This window comes from Parasteatoda tepidariorum, chromosome 2, assembly GCF_043381705.1.
Source record: "Parasteatoda tepidariorum isolate YZ-2023 chromosome 2, CAS_Ptep_4.0, whole genome shotgun sequence".
NCBI lineage: Eukaryota > Metazoa > Arthropoda > Arachnida > Araneae > Theridiidae > Parasteatoda > Parasteatoda tepidariorum.
The window spans coordinates 29,554,599-29,572,135 of NC_092205.1; the positions used below are offsets into that span (position 1 = coordinate 29,554,599).

At 30.9% G+C, this 17,537-nt stretch overlaps 1 protein-coding gene across 2 annotated transcripts in view; it reads right to left on the reverse strand.

Annotated features, from left to right (window-relative positions):
* LOC107444653 (corticotropin-releasing factor receptor 1) overlaps positions 1 to 17,537 on the reverse strand; it is a 129,656-nt gene that overhangs the window by 25,207 nt on the left and 86,912 nt on the right. For both annotated transcript variants that reach the window (XM_071177410.1, XM_016058864.3), the window contains 4 exons: positions 16,376 to 16,519; positions 10,035 to 10,126; positions 2,302 to 2,405; positions 1,108 to 1,237 (listed from right to left, as the gene is read on the reverse strand). In XM_071177410.1, the coding sequence (XP_071033511.1) occupies positions 1,108 to 1,237; positions 2,302 to 2,405; positions 10,035 to 10,126; positions 16,376 to 16,519 (470 nt within the window). The remainder of the gene's footprint in view (positions 1 to 1,107; positions 1,238 to 2,301; positions 2,406 to 10,034; positions 10,127 to 16,375; positions 16,520 to 17,537) is intronic.

Below are 17,537 nucleotides of genomic sequence, written 5' to 3' on the forward strand. Positions count from 1 at the left end.
ATTTTTCTTTTGAAATTATCCATCCTCTATAAGTAATAATGTGATTGGTATTTATAAATTTATTTTAAAACTATTTTAAAAAATAACAAACTATTTTAAAAATTTAATAAGTTTTTTTTTATTAAAAAATACTTAGAAACTACAATTTATGATTTCATATCTAGAAAAGCTGTATATGGAGGGATGATATTAAATGTTTATTTTTTTGTTATGTTGTCTTTTTTTTTTAGTGTAATTGACCGTATACTTAACCTCAATACCAAAAATGGCGGCAGCTATGCACTAAATTTTTTTGCAGTGATAGAACTTATGTTTATCGTTTGGCAGAAATACATGTCAAGACATTTAGGCAAATTACGTGCAAAACACAGGGTTTGCTAGTAATAACAGGACATTTTATTTATTTAATTATTTTTTTAAATTTTACTTCTTATTTATTACTTAACCAACTGCTCATTTAAAGTGTCCACATTGAACTCATAATCTTGTTTACTCAAAACGCGTAATAATGGAGTATGTCTGTTGTAGCGAATTAAGCTATATTAAGAAACAGTTCTTTTTTTTTAATTTTCTTTTTATAAGAACACTCTTATTTAACGACCACACATAAACTAACAAAATTAAAGTACCTGTAATGGGTTAGTAATAACCTTGGAAAAAAAGTAGAAAAACCAGTAACAGGTTAATATAAACCTTGATTTCAGAAACGAAAACTATTCCCCTCAAAAATCAATAACTCTCTGATGTTCTATAAATTGTCTCGTATTGAGTATTGAGTATAGTAAAGTGCGGCGTGCTCTCTGCTTTCGCTTATAGCACTGCGTTTCAACAGGTAAGGCTTAATTTAGCCTATCAAGATTTATTTGAGCTCTGAGGCTCTTCTTCAAATGCAACATGCTACCACGGAATCCAACAGGGAACCAAAAATTGTCTCGTGCTTTTATTTTTAATTTATCTCGTTGTATGTTTTGTCTCTTTTAATCATGCTTTTGTGAGCCAGATACTTTTTAATATTTTTAGACTTTATAGTGTACTTAAATTTGTTTTGTTAAGGTGGTGCATAAATTATTTAATAGGTATTAAAACCATTGTGCCAATAATACTTACGAGTTCTCGGTACGATGGTATGCTAGCGCCACCTACTACAGGTAATGAGATAATAACCAACATTAACGAATGAATGATGAGTGCAACAATTAGATTTCTGTGTACTCGAAGTCTGGAACACTGAAGAGATCTGGTAAGGAAACAGAATTCGAAGCAATTAAAATTTTGAAACTAACTATAATAAGTGTTATTAAATTCAAAAATGAATTAAATTGGTTAGATAGTTCAAAGTAATAACTTATCAAATAAATTAGCCTCAATTATCAATTAAAATGAATTTCCGTTGCATAGAATGAATATAAGGAAATAGTATATCAAGTGGTTTTCTTTTACATTTACTTTGTGCATCGAAATTAACACTTTTTAAAGTGTAAGTTTTAGCAAAATTCTCTAAGTTTATTTCCTAAGAACTTATTTGTGAAACAATTAATCAAAAAATACATAAACGCAATTTTATTTGATATTTAAAATTCTATATAAAATAAAATTTTTCTTGTTGAGTTGTGTCTTCCTTTTGTTCATTTAGTAATTAATAATTCAAAAAATAATAAAAAAAATTCATTTAAAGTTTTTAAAAAAAATAGTTTGTAACAGTAATTTTTATCTTTTGTTATTTATGAAACTGAATTTTAAACTTATGAAAAAATTCGGAAAAAGTCCTACATAATATAATGAAATTTTAAAAATCAACACTGTTTTTTTCAGTGCCAATAAAAAATAACCATTTAAAGAAAAAAAATCATATTTTAATTGCATATAACTTTATAACTAGAAAAAAAAATTGAGACGCTGTTATTTTATCGCAATGCTAATTAATTCATTACAAATGATTGCACTTCACGTGTAAGATTAAGACATAAAATGATAGGTAAATTATACAGACAAGATTTTTATAATGGTTAAGTATTTGGGAAGAACTCCTCTCACCGTTCATCTAGAGCAGTGGCGGTGACTACGGTTGAGAAGCTATTTCAATTAGGGGTGTTAGGTGAATATTTAAGGCAGGTTTTGACTCAGATTGGCGAGAAAAAGAGAATTAGGCGAGAGAGAATCTCTCCTCTTTGAAATACACTATTTCTTATTTCAGCAGATGGCTTTAGACTTCGTGGAGAGGGGAGTTCTTTCTATAGACAACCTATACATTTAATTACTAAGAGACACGCTATTTTGTTTTAAAGCAATGCAAACACTTACTTGAAATAAAAAAATATGAATATTGTAAGCGCCAAGAAAAATAGCGATACAAGAGAACACACTAACAAAATGAGACTGACTGTCAGAGGTGCTTTTGGCAAGTCCTGAAAACAAAAAGGAAATGATTAGAAACCGTATCTAAAGGAAACACAATTATATATAAGAAAAGTCCTGACTTAAACCAACGATATGCAAGCAAATTTGATTGTGCCATTTGGAAAGCCTGGGTGCGAGTTTTAGATAGTTCTTTGCTTCATTGAAATAAATGTTTGAATTTACTTTCTCTGAGTTCGCTGTAAATTTTTTTTTGTCCAGTTTTTTTCAGAAAAGTATTTTAGAGGTAAATGAAGTGATAGAAATAATATTTTTACAAGAAATGTAATTCTCATTTTTGTCCTTTTTTTTTACCGATCACACTTTGTCCTCATAACTTGCTTACTATTTTGAATGATATGCATACTTTTAAAAACAACAACTTTTTAAATGTATAGGGTGTTTCATAATGACTATCCTTACTTTATATTTTAAGAATCATTGTCAGAAATAAAGCGTTCAATCCAAATTTCAGGGCTCGTAATTTAATATCTAATCGGGGGAAATCAATTCTAACCATGAAACTTAATGAACTACTGCAGAAGGCGAGACTAAAAACATCAAAACTCATTAAATTACCTTGCTAAACTTGAAAAGGTTTTTTATGATCACCGTTTATCTTTTTTTCTTTGTTTTAGGGTATACGAGTAGGTTTTGATGTTTTCAATTTTGCTTTCTTCAGTAGTGATTCTTTATTTTTTGATAGAGTTTTCTTTCCTAGCTCAAATACTAGTTTGCAAAAGATCAGAAGTAAATTTTTTTGCCTTCATTTCTACGATGATTCTATAAAAAATATTGAGGGTGGTCATAGCGGAGCATTTTGTATAAGTTGTAATTCAAATACATGAAAAATACATTGAAATTTTTGTACTGACGTGAGATTAATTAAGAAAGATCTTCACAATCTTTAAATGAAACTTTCACAAAATACTCAATTTTCATTCGATTTGACCAAAAATTCCAACACGTGATGAACAAAAAAAAATTCTGAACAATAGGATTTCCATGGATTAATTAGTTCAAAGAGTTGACTTTCAAATATGCTAATTAATTGAAGTTAATTAATAATAAATTACGTAATTATACTTTTCCGAAAAATACACATTTTTCTGTTGGTGTTTTGACCATCACACTATTTTAGTATCCAATGGAAAATAAATTTCGAACTGTTTAATCAGGATGATAGTCATGAGTGTTTACGCAATAATACACTACTGGCCATTAAAATTGCTACACTAAGAAGGCGACTCACCACGAACATGAAATTTCCAAGACGGATAAAGCATGTTGCGATAGATAAATGATTAGCTTATTATAAATTATTAGCTTATTATTATGGCGGTAGCGACACCTGCAATGTGAATCAAAGCTTAAACCCATCCCGCTCCGGTCAGGGGGTCTCCGGAGAATACTATAGACTCTAAGTGCGCGCACATGACCTCTCAGCAAAAGAAAAAGAGGATTCAAAAGGGTAGGCTTGGCAACACGTCGGAAAAATGGACATGGCAGGAAGAAGCAACTCCAGGGAAAACCCTGGTTGATGAAGTTTAGGCGCCTCTCGCACAGAGCAGCGACCTCACCAAGATCCAAAGATTCCCTGCCCCCAGCCAGAAGGCCTCAAAGAATTTAGTGAAATCTTAAAAATGTGCATAAAAGTAGAGATTTGACAGTAAGTTTCGCATACATAAATTGAATTTGAGCTTTGCTCTTGGGTAAAAAAGCTTTTGTTATGCCTCGTTTAAGAAGGAGAAATGCCCACCAGCACGTGTCTGAGTTTGATGGGGGTCGAATAGTGGCTTACCGAGATTGTGGTTTATCATACCGAAATATTTTTGCTCGTGTTGGTCGAGATACCACGACTGTTTGCAGAATATGGAATTGATGAATTCATGACAGTCATATGGAACGTCGTGCAGGATCTCAGCTGCCCCCCATCACTAGCAGCCGAGAAGACAGACATGTTGTCCCATGGCTTTAAGGGATCCTGCAGCTACGTTACGAAACCTAAGTCAACAAATGGGGTGATTTGCAAGACAACAAGCGTCTGCATGAACAGTTCGACGACGTTTTCAGCAGCATGGAATGTCAGCACGGTGACCATGGCTTCGGCTACCCATGACGTTGCATCATACGCAGGAGCGCCTCCAATGGTGTGATCAACGACGAACCTGGACGCAGAAATGGCATAAGGTCGTCTGTTCAGACGAATCCAGGTTCTGTATACAGCATCATGATGGCCTCATTCGTGTTTGGCTACATCGTGGAGAACGCCCATTGGCAGCTTGCATTCGAAATCGTCATACTGGCCCGTCACCTGGAGTAATGGTACACGTCTCAATCACCTCTTGTTCACATTGCCGGAACGTTGAACAGCAGCCGTTATATTTCTGATGTAACGGCTGCTGTATGGGTGCTAGGACCAGTTGCTCTGCCTTATCTTCGAGGCCTTCGTAACGCTACGTTTCGGCAGGACAATGCACGACAGCATGTTTCCTGACCTTCCTTTACACATAACATGTTCGCCTGTTGCCCTGACCAACACGTTCTCCTGATCTCTCACGAATTGAAAACATCTGATCAATGATTGCCGAATGACTGGCACGCCACCACTCCTCAGTCCCTATGGTTGATGAATTGTGGCACAATGCTGAAGCAGTATGGAATGCTGTATCCGTCCATGCTATCCAATCACTGTACGACTCGATGCCCAGGAGAATAACTGATGTTATTGCTGCTAGGGGAGGCTGTTCTGAGTACTGATTTCTCAGGATCTATTCTTCCAAATATTCTGAAAATTTAATCACTTGTTCTTCCAACTATAATGCATGTGCCCGATAAATATCACTCTGTTATTTGTATTCCTTCCTGGTGTAGCAATTTTAATGGCCAATAGTGTATTAACTTTCCCTCCTAGAGATGTTGACAAATCTAAGTAACTTTCAATGCTAATAAAGTAACATAATCGATGGTTCAAAAACCTTCACATCTAATTATAAAATTCGTTTACATAAACATTATTCGATGCTCGAAATAATTTTAACAGATATTTTTAATTATTAAATTTAATAATATTAAAAAAATTTGATTTTCAAGGTATGCGAACATTTGCACAATTTTAAACGATGACATTTTGAATAAATACAAAGTTTCAATGCAATCGATAAGAGTGCTCTTGAAAAATAAAAATGTAATAATATATTTTTTGAAATTTTTTAAAAAAAAAATTAGAATGTAATTTGCTCACATTTTGTATCCGTAAACTAAAATTTCTAAATTTAAAATCCTTTTAAAAATTTGTATTTCATAAATTTAAAACTTTTTCACACAATAAGTAAAATAGTAAATAATTATTAAAAACTATTTTTGCATAAAATTACATAAATTTCATAATTGCAGCCAAATAGTTTTCTTGATATCTTGTTAAGTATCTTTGAACTTTTTGGGGGAATTTACTCATATATATATGTATATTTTTGAATATGGTTAACCCGATGCTTAGATGTATTCAAGTATATAAATATTGCAAAAATTTCAACCTGACTAAATTATTGGGACAGTTTTTACCACACTGCAAAAACTGTGGCGTAGTACCCATCCAAATTTGCTGTTGAAAATGTCGAAAAAACGTGTGTTATTTCAAGCTTAGTTTGATTTGAGTGTTTACACACATTTTAAAGGGTGTAGTTGAATTTAAACTCCAATAAATAAAGAAAGCTTATACCGAGATCACATGCATTGATTTTTTTTTCAAAAACACCACTGTTGGCGCATTTTAAATTTTGCCAGAGTTTATTTACTTCGAATAACAGTAGCAAAGGACAGTTGCCTTCTTCCACGCCACTGTACAATATATACTGAAAAACAATATATACTGACTGTACACTGTACAATATATACTGACTTACACTATATTACATCTTAAACGTAACTTCTTCTCCATATGTATATCACATCTTACTGTAATTATAAATTTTAGTGTTTCTAAATAACAAACATAAAGGTGGCTACTTTATATATAGTGCTTATAAGTTGCGTAAAAGAACAATTTAGGTGTCTCACCATACCAGAAACTATCATTTTCTCTTGGCGTCGAGGAGCACCACCTTGGTGTAAAGTAGTTACCCCCATATTTGGTGCTCAGATACGCGAAATTTTTTTTATAGTGTAGTATGTGTCAGCTCTCCCTCCCCCTAAAATATACACCGAAGAGCCATTACATTATGACCACCTCCTATAACAATGGGCTCGCCCAGGTTTTCATGGCTTCTCGCCCAGGAACAATGTTTTCATGGGGCACATTAGGACCCATTGAATCCTCATAGAGCAATCCCTGACATCTGTAAGCTACTTGAACATGGTTGCAGACCAGGTTCACCCATTCATGGCAACAGTTTTTCCTGCGGGGGATTGTGTTTACCAACAGGATAATGCACCATGACATAAGGGTCGAATCGTCATGGATTGGTTCGAGGATCATTCCAGTGACTTTCAAGTCATGTCTTGGCCCCCAAATTCACCTGAGCTTAATCCAGTAGAGCATTTGTGGTCCTACTTGGAAAATCAAATTCGTGCTGCTATGCTACCCCCTCGCAATGTGAGATAATTGAAGGACCAGTTGGTGAGCGCTTGGTACCAGATACCTAAGACTACCTATCAGCACCTTGTGGAATGAATGCCACGGCTAGTGCTAGCAGTTTTGAGGCTAAAGGTGGACCTAAATGTTATTAGCAGGGTGGTCGTAATGTAATGGCTCTTCAGTGTATAAGGATAACATAAATTCAAATCTATCTAAAAAAGTACGTTTTTATTCATATTTTGTAACTTAATAATTAGTTAGCAATAGTTAATTTGCATAGTTGAATCAATTCTTTCGATTCATGAAGTTTGTGTTCTATTAAGAGCCAATTTGGTTCTTAAAACTGCTCAGGGACATCATTTTTATTTTTCATTTTATGTTAAAATGCAGTTTATATTTAAAAAAAAAAATCTGCTGTGATATCCTAGTAAAGATTTTTTTAAAAATCTATTAATAGTTGATTCTAAATATTTCGCATCATCTTTGAAATCTTAATAAGGAAAATTTGCTGAATTAAATTTAACGTTCAATCAACTGGTATAATAAGGACAGCAAAAGATGAAAATATCTTTTATCTTTTTATTTATGTTTAAAAATTATGTTATTATGTGCATAAACAAGCTGAACTTTTTTTGACTGTTAAAAACGCGTGACATCGAATCTTTATGAATAATTTTTCAACTATGCTTGATTTTAATAATATATTGAAAATATTGCTTAGAAATATCCTTTCATCCATGAACATGTTTACTTTCTATTGGATATCAAATATCACATTTTGATTTTCAAATCAAAAGAAGAAAAAAAATTGAAACTTTTGAAAATATGTTTTTATAAAAAACATGGAAATTTTGAACAAAACTCTCTCAACTTGTTGTTTGTTTTTCTGAGCCTGTTTGAAACAACTTAGTCTTCTGCCTTTGTTGTTGTTTACCGTTCTTGCAAAAGCATATTTTTAGTTAAGAAGTTAAAGGAGAACTTTTGTTCAACTTAGAAAATAGTAGAGAAGATTATCTAGCAGAACATGAATATCCGTAATTACTTGTTTATTGATCTGTACATCTGAATCAAGATATTTCATCAACCGTATTCATTAAATAACAAGTTTTAAACATCAATTGCAACTCATTGACCAGAAATTAAAATTATATATTTTCAGATTAAATGGTATTTTGATTAAACTTCCTGCTGGGGTAAGTCGTTATTTTGTTCTTTGAGTAGAAAAAAAATATTGATGAACTATATTTCTCTGATGTAAGACAATAAATGGAAAAAGACTTTTTATGTGGTGCGTAAATACAGTAAAAATATCTTTCGATTTTATGTTCGGAATCTACCAATTATGTTGTAATTTGAATGGACTAAATAGTATTAGACGCAGCATGAGGGGGGACACTCTTTTTGATATTAAAAAACTGTTATCTTATTTTAAGTTTTACATACAAATAAAAAATAAATGTGCATATATATAGAAACTTAAAAAAACGAACAGTTTCCTAAGAACAAAAAGTGTACCCCCCTTACACTACATCTGCGGTTATACCATTCGAAAAAGACGTGTATTCTTTTATATAAGTTCTGAAAGAACAATTTTCTACACATGATGTCCTTTTCTTATATTTTTTCTTTTGTATGCAGCTTGTTCTGTAAAGACCACCGTTAAAAATATCCTTATCAAGCGTCTTTGGAATATCCTTATAAATATTTTTGAAAGTACTTTTTGGGATTCCATATTAAATTTTAAGCGAGGAAAAAAATGAACGCTATCACAGTTGAGAAAAGTTACTGTACGAAACATTCAAAACATGTTTAATTGAAGGACAGAGAAACTAAAAGAAAATTTTAGGAAAACCTACAAGCTTAAAACTGCAACCAATCAGGTTTTTAATCTGTAGATCAGCATTCCTTAATTATGATTTATTAGTGTTTTTGTTTTTCCCTCGCTTAAATAATAATTTTTGATATACAATGCATCTATTTTTTTGCCTTTACTTTTGATAAAGATTCTAGCAAACATTATATTGAGGTCAGGCTTTACGAAGGCCCCTGTATACTACATAGTTTAGTTTACTTGGAAATAAGGTTTTTCTCACACAATAAAATGAGATTATATTTTTAAAGGATAAACAATCTAAATTCATTTTCACATACATCTCCTATAGTCAAATGCAGAATCACAACAACACTAACTGTCACACAGAGCATTTTTGTATTGTATTACTTACGTTCGTCATCAGCTGTAAAGTGAGGTTTCTTTCTTCTCATGAAATAACATTCTTAAGCAAAACATTCTAATAATTTTTATCCATATGGGAAAATGTCGCCAATTTGGAAATATTTAAAATTTTTTATATACTTGATATTTTCATCTGTTCTAAATCCTAAAACTTTTTTTTCTGAAAGACAGTACAATTTGTAAAAAATTATAGCTTTGTGTCGAGTTTAGTTCTATTAAACTCGACATAAGGTGCTTAAACTGGGAATTTTTATTTAGCGTGGCGACAGATTTTCGAAAAATTTTCTGAATAAGATAGAACAAAATAAAAATGAAACTAAATGAAATTTCAGGAAATAGTATTAAAAAATCACCTAATGCAAACCTGGTTGATTTTTTTCCTGGGTAAATATATTTTATCAATCAATTTCTCATTCGCATCTCCGAATTCACATACGAGAATTTTTTGCACACGGTGTGAATGATTCTGCTATGCTATCTTTTTTGCGGAATTCGGTTTCAGAACGCAGCTTTCCAGTTTGGCGATATTAGGAAAAATAGTTAAGAAAGGAGGAATTTTTTCTCATATACCTTTGTTAAATTATTGTAACCAGAAGTAATTCAAATTTAAAAAAAATTTATAATGTTTTATTATTTCCATTTATTATTAAATTTGACTACAAACGATAAAATCAAAGAGTAAACTACAAAGTTTTCTACAATGTTAGTCAATTAAAACTTTTGTTTCTCTAGAAGATTTATCTTAGCCTTTAGTGTAGTTTCTAAGAAATTTTTTTTTTATAATGTCAGCATTATTTTTATTTAAGCACAAACACTGATGGCACTTACCGTTGTAGTGAAATTGAGACATTCGTTGTAATTAGTCCAATTTCCCCAAAGCCAGTTTCCATTTTTATCACAAATTCGATAAGCTTTGGCTTCTATAAGTAAAACATTCAAATTTAAGAGAAATAATAATATAATAATATTTGTTGGTTTGAATAAATTTTCAAAAATCTGAAATAAATTTTCGCATTTTTTTACTAAAAACACTGCTCAAAACAATTAAAGGATACTGAGGTTGTGGGTTGATCTTGTACCTGGAGAATTGTTTGAATGATTGATACATTATCGACAGACATAGTACGCGATATGAGATAAAAATGACATTTGTTTCGCAGAAGAAAAAAAAACGTTTTATTGAGCATTTGAGTACAAAAGCAAAAGAACACAGCTAAAAAAAATAATAAAAAAAAATCAAAGTAAAAATAGTATTTTTAAAAACCACGTTTTTGTACTGGAGAATAATAATTAAAAAACAAAAATTTGAAAAACGAAACACCTGGGGCGCATGAAATACATAACAGTAACAGTATGTGTGTTCATGAGAATATGTGTATGTATATCTGTAATTGTATCTGACTGTGGATGTGTAAGTGGTTGTGCATGTGTATGAGTAAGAAAATGTGTATATGCATGTGTATATATACTGTTATGTATTTGCACCCCACGCTTTTCGTTTTTCAAATTTTTGTTTTTTAATTATTATTCTCCACTACAAAAACGTGGTTTTAAAAAAAAAAATTTTTTTTTTGTACTCACTTCCAAAATCTCAATTTTTTCACTCACTGTACACAAAACTTTTCAACTGACATGTGTCACTAATTTGAAATAATCGAATCGACAACAATAGACAATATCAAAAATATTAATTTTTCTTTCATTGTAATTTTATTTTACTTTGCATGTCTTTCTTCTCTTCATTTTCATGCATTGTCATCCAATTCTGAACTATGTGCCAAATTTGAAGTCTGTAGCTAGTCGGGAAGTTAGTTTAAAATCTATTAAAAAAATCCACCCGAACAGACATACACGAAGGCAAGTTGATATAAACGTGGTAAAAAAAGGCGTTTCCTTGAACGAAAATCATTTTTAGTAGGGGCTTATGGTTTCCCCGGACGGACAGCAACTTTTAACACTTTTGAGGCATCGAGTCAATGAGGTTATTAATGAGGGGCTGGAGTATTCGGTTCTATTCCTTCAGACAGCTCTCTTCAGTTCCTGGAGAGTTAGTCGGGGTGGTAGGCGTCCAGCAATTCGTCGAAATAGAATGCCCAAACATGTTTGATTGGGTTCATGTCCAGAGAACACGTTGGCCAAACCATTCGTATGATTCCTTCCACAAAAAGGAAATCATTTACCAAGTTAGCACTATTTGGCCTGCAGTTGTCGTCCAGAAATAGCAACAATAGGTCTCAGGATCTCATCCCTATATAGGCGACCGGTCAGATCACTATTCTGAATGATTGATAAGCTCATCAGTGGAGATGACAGCATAAAACATCCGTCTCCACCGCCATATCTTACACTTTCGTTCACGATCACAGGATTGTTTCTAGTGACACGTTCCCTCCTGATGAAAATACGCCTTTTATCAAAGTAACTCGTCAGAGAAAAGAATATTGCTTAATCCATTTCTCCTCCAGTTCTATTGGGCTATTGCCCACACCCTGAGGCGCGACGGTGCTTTGCTGTTAATGTGACAAACACATTTGGTCGCCGAGCATACAGACCTACAGCGTAAATGCGGTCTCGGCCAGTTTGTGTCGAAACTGTGGTGCCAGTAGCCAAACGAAGGTGTTGTTGAAGAAGAGTGGCATTCATATTTCTGCGTCTCCGAGCTATGGCGTTAAATAATGGTCTTAATTGGGCGTTGTTGTACGTAGATACTCTTGCCCTGATCTTTGGCCTTCATTTCCAGTCGCCAAAAAATGTTCCAGATCATAAAAATCACACTTCGTGAAACTCCAATGGCTTCTGCTACTTCGGCTTGTGCTTGGCCACCCTCTAATCGGCTAACGATTCTCCAAACTTCTGATTCAGTTAAATGACTTCGTTGAGACATGGCACTAATCGAAACAAAGCACATACTGAATGTCGATCATTCTTTTCCGCTTTGTCTTACATTAAGTTGAAAGCCAAATCAAATTCGCTGCTGCTATAAGGCGTCGTCTACGACGTCAAACTCAAAATTTCCATACTGCGAAGTTTGAAAATAAATTTTTTTTTGAAGAAACTATCTTTGTCCATTCTATTCTAAAAAAAAGAAGAAAAAAAAAGAAGGAAAAAAAAACAAGAAATTGCTCATTCCGTTATTTAAACAGGATTCACAATATTCTTTAATCGTTTTGAGCTGTGTATCTTTCAAGTAAAACAGTTATTTATAGTATTGTAAAAAAATTGAACTCAGAACTTACAAATTTTTCTTCCTTATTTACGAAGCCGTTTTCTGATAAATTCTCTGAGTGAACATTTTCATCAAATTGTGATATATGAGTTTCGTCACAAGCATTTTACTTAACGCAACATATTGATTCACTCAATTAATTTGGAAATATAGTATAAAATGCGAGCGAATAATTGAGTACTCAGACGCTATAAGAAAAAAAAATTGGAAGCCTATTTAGCAAACGAGCCCAATAATCGCTCTACAATTCTGTCACACAATCTGATAGTCTTATAAAATCTGATAACAAGTCTTGGAAAATAGTTTAACAAAAAAGTATTTAAATATGGTGTAATACATACTTAATATTTTTATTTTGTACAAGCACTTTCATTGATGAACATGCATTTTTATTATGTATTTCTACTATTGTATAATATTTTGAAATATATTTCTTCAATTTGTGAGATATAGTTTTCAACTATAAATTGACTCAGTTACATAGTTTGTACTGCAGTCATTCTTTAAGCTTATGTAGTTATTTACAGGTTTAAATGTTCTTTGACTGCTTCTTTTTTAAATTTTCATGATGTTTAAGAAATAATACCATTTATATAGTAAATAAGCATGTAATTTTCACAGTATTGTTTTCCAATCGAAAAGTTGGAGTTTTTTCAAATATGCCATTATTCAAATTCAATAAAAGTAATTTTACCTAACATTTTAATGATAAATAGAACTAAGTATATAACTGTAAAAATTTTGAATTTCTTATATACAATTAATGATTGTATGAAATATCAAGAGAAACGCGATGTGTATCAAATATATTTTTGAAATGTCAAAGAAAGGGATTTTAAATCCATCGGATTTACAAAAATATTTAATTAAATTTTTATTACTTTAATTGCCCTACAAAACGAAAAATAAAAGTATTTAGTTTTCATTCAAATATAGCTTTTTCTTACAAGAATTAAATTTGATTTCTTTCAATAAATTAGAATGCTTCCAATATTTTCTTAAATTTTTTTAAACTGTAAAATAAGGTGGATATGATAATGACGTATCTCATATTCAATCCAAAGAAGTTTATTATTTCTATTATTAATGTGATCTTACAAGATTTCTAAGCATTACAGTGCTATCTGAAGAAAATATTTCTCTGTTTGTATTAATGTGATCTTACGAGATCTAATAAGGTCTGTGTGTAAAAGGTTTCAAATGGGAAGAAAAAATTCTAAAATGTTTTTAAGTGAAGACTTCAAGAAAAAAAGGAAAGAGTTAGGATTAAAATTTCTTAAAAAATATATCCTGAAACTTTTTGAGAAATTCTCACATAACACGATTTATAATTACACAGTTTCAGTAGATTTTATCATTTTCTTCTTCTTAGAACCAGGAGTAAATGTATTTTTGATCAAGATTTTTATTTTCTCTGTCACGGATCAATAATAATAATTATTCTGAATGCCATTGTCATGAATCGACACTAACTCTTAAAAAAACCATTTGTTATTTTCAACAATACCGATTTGATTAGACACGAGAGTGCAATAATTAAAAAAAAAGATGTGTAAACAATGCGCCTATTGATAGAAAAGTAATTTAAACAATGACTTTCATTTTGATAAGAAACGAAGCAAGAAAATGACAAATGAAATCATGTTTTTATTTAATATTTTTTAATCATAAAATAGTTTTTCTGTTTTTCCATGAGCATTAATAATCCATTATCTCAATTATATGTGGATACCTATGCAACACTTTGTCATCAAAAATACATTAACCTTCTTGCTGATAAGATGAAATTACATCCATTCTAAGCGTAATTAATTAAAAAGCAATTTTTTATACAGCAAATAAGAGCTCGTACATTTGGGTTTAAGCGCTTGGGGTATCGACACTATAAATGGAAAGATAAGCTTTACTATTTATCTTTTTTTTAAATGCTTCCATTCTCTATAGAATAATAATATATGCCACCACTGTTTATTTTTTTAAAATTTCCTACATTTTTTGGTATAAACATATTCGACTGTGTGCTTTAATAAAACTAAACAAAAATTATTTTGAGAAATAGAGCACTTTGGTTATATCTACGAATATTGACTCCAAAAGATCGATATCTGTTCAACAAAATTAGTTATTAACTAAGATTACTTAAATTAACTAAGAACTACTTATCTATGTTTGTGTGCGTCAGACTATTCAAACTCTTAAGCATTTACAAAAAAAGAAGATTTTGATTTTATTCGTTTATTTTGTACCAGCTAAGGCATCTACTAGTAGTTTTTTTTGTAACCTAACGTAACCTGTAACTTCTCAAGTTAGTATGGAAGTATTTTAAAACTAAACTTCTTTTTAAAGCATTTTAGCTTCCTGAGTTGAATATGAAGTAGCTTTCAAGTTATTAGGAATTTAAAATAACTCTGAAATCAAAAGTAAACTCTGATAGCAGATACCCCTAGAGTTTAAAACTCAAATGTATGAGCTCTTATTTATATTTACCTGCACAGACTAAGTAGACTTTCGTTTGAAACATTCATAGCAAGAAAAAATGATTAATATGCAATCTTATTTTCTAGAAAAAAACAATATGTACTTGAATAGTCTTATCTGCACATTAATAGTCATTATGCACATCAATAGTCTTATCCAACTAAAGAAACAATAGGCCATTACTTCCAGCATTTAATTATAATGTTCGAATTTTTATACTAAAATTATGGTAAAATAACCAGTATCAGTTTGTCCACACAATTAATCTTAAAGTTAATTGTAAAACACAATTTTTACCTTCACGTCTTTGAAACCGTTTACAACTGATATAGTTAATAAACCATAAATACAAAACTAGGCCGTTTTTTAACCATTACAAGTAGCATGGTTTTAAAACCGTAAAAAAAAAATTTAACTGGACATAGGAGATAGTTTGGTAGTTTTATGGTGCTACCATCTATGTGTTAAGTATCGTCTTCTAATAGCACAGGGTCACAAATTGGCGAGTACAGGAAGCTGGAAACTCTTCATGCGTTGAAGAGAGTATCTCCGACTCATGATATTAATATAATTGCGTCAACGGAAATATTGTGGAGTCAACACTGGGAATTGCGCCCTTTTTTGCCGGTCATGAGATTGACAGATTAGTTCTTTCGTCTGTAATATGTACCCATCTGCAAGGAACTACGTGGTTTCAATAGATGATCGTCGTTGGTGAGATCAAATTTTGGTTGTTTAACCGTATTAGGTGAAAGCAGTTAATAAACGGTTTTTCTCACAGTTAACAGTTTAAATACAATCTTATTTATGGTCATTTGACTGTTTTGTTTGAATATGGTAAAATAACAATTAAATTAATTGTTATTTAACCATTTGTTTCGAGAAATTTCAAACAATATAGAAGGAGGGAAAAAATTCACCTATTAAATATTTTTTATAGTATAAGTCAATAACTTCTATAACTAAGGGCTACATTGAAAAGTTTTGTTATAAAATTAATATGAAAAAATATTCTTGAAATACAAATTCTTTTTAGCAGTTTATATTGTATGGTATTTCAGTTAAATCATTGGAACAAGAGAAAATAAAATTTGCATTTCTTATATGATCAAGTTTACATTTTCAGACAAGTCAAAATCAAGTTAAGTACCACGGATATGTTTGCGGAAATGCTTCTACAAATTAACTCATTAATAGTTGCTTATTTAAAAATGTTATAATTTCAAACGTTTATTATTACATAAATAAAAATAGCAAATTATTATTGAATGAGATATTGCATAAGCTATCAGCCTAAAAATATTATTTTTTAAACGAATAACTGTTAAAATATAAAAGTAAATATGCTTATTTTAAGTTTAAAAAATGAGCTCGGAAGTCTTAAATATATTTTTTAAGACATAAAGCAATAAAGCCAATTTACAACATTAGTTTTGAAAATATGTTATGAATTGTTGGTAATTACCTGGTGGAATAACTAAGTTTTTTACATCTGCGACTGCATCTCCGTACTTAAGTACTTGCAGGCAGGATTTCCACGCCGTTTGACCTGCTGGGATGGAAGGCCAGCACAAAACTGAGTCCCATACTGGCTCACAATAAACATCTCCTGAAATAAAATAAAAATAGTTAATTGAAATGTTAAGAAGAAAACAAATTGCTAAGAATAAGTTTTTCCAATTAACGCGGGAAGGTGAATTTCTTCGAGCAAAAGTATCGGAAAATGAGAAAAAATTATTGCAATTTAAATTATGAATCCTATTTCTCGATTAAGATACTTTAGTTCTAATTTTGAAACAAAATATGGAATAATTTGATAGTTTTTTTTTTTTTATCTTTCAGCAAAAGCATATTTCTTGTTTATAATTGTATCTTTTAATTCAGAAAAAACGTTATAACCTACTTCAATGAAAAAAAGAAAAAATACGTCAAAAAAATAAAATAATTATTATTGAAATAATGTTTCAAATATTTTTGACAGATTTTAAAAGTAAATACTGAGAATTCACTTTTCTAAATATTAAAATGAAAAACGAAAAAAAAACAACAAATACTTTTCTTACGTATTTTAATTTAATCAGTTTATTCATGTTTTTCAAATCGTTGCTGGTTTTTCCGGTACATATTTTATATGCTTCCTGTAGATAAATAAACTTCCACTTTAGCATTTTCTACAGTTATTTCACAAATTATTTTAGTATATTAGTTAAAAAATATTTATATATATCAATAATCTTTTTTTAACACAATATTTCTTATTTAAAGGACTCGGGGCAATAAAGGGGTCAGTCACATTTTGTCGAAATGAAATGTATGTATGTCAAACTGTTCTTCAATACTGTTTCTAGATAGGTACTTAACAAATTTCTAGGATTTTCTCTTTTAAAGCCCGCAATACCCAGAAATACCCTGTTGCCTACTTGAAAATTGTGTTATTTTTCTCTCGAACAATTCAAAAAGCGATTAGTCATTAGATTGAGCCAATACTTTTATTTGTACTTATATAAGTCTTCTGTATACCAGTCTAAAGAATTAGGAATTGTTTTTTTTAAGTTAAAATAATTTAATTTTTTGCACCCTTATATAAATAATAACTAAGGTAAATACAAAAATTTTTTTGAAGAGAA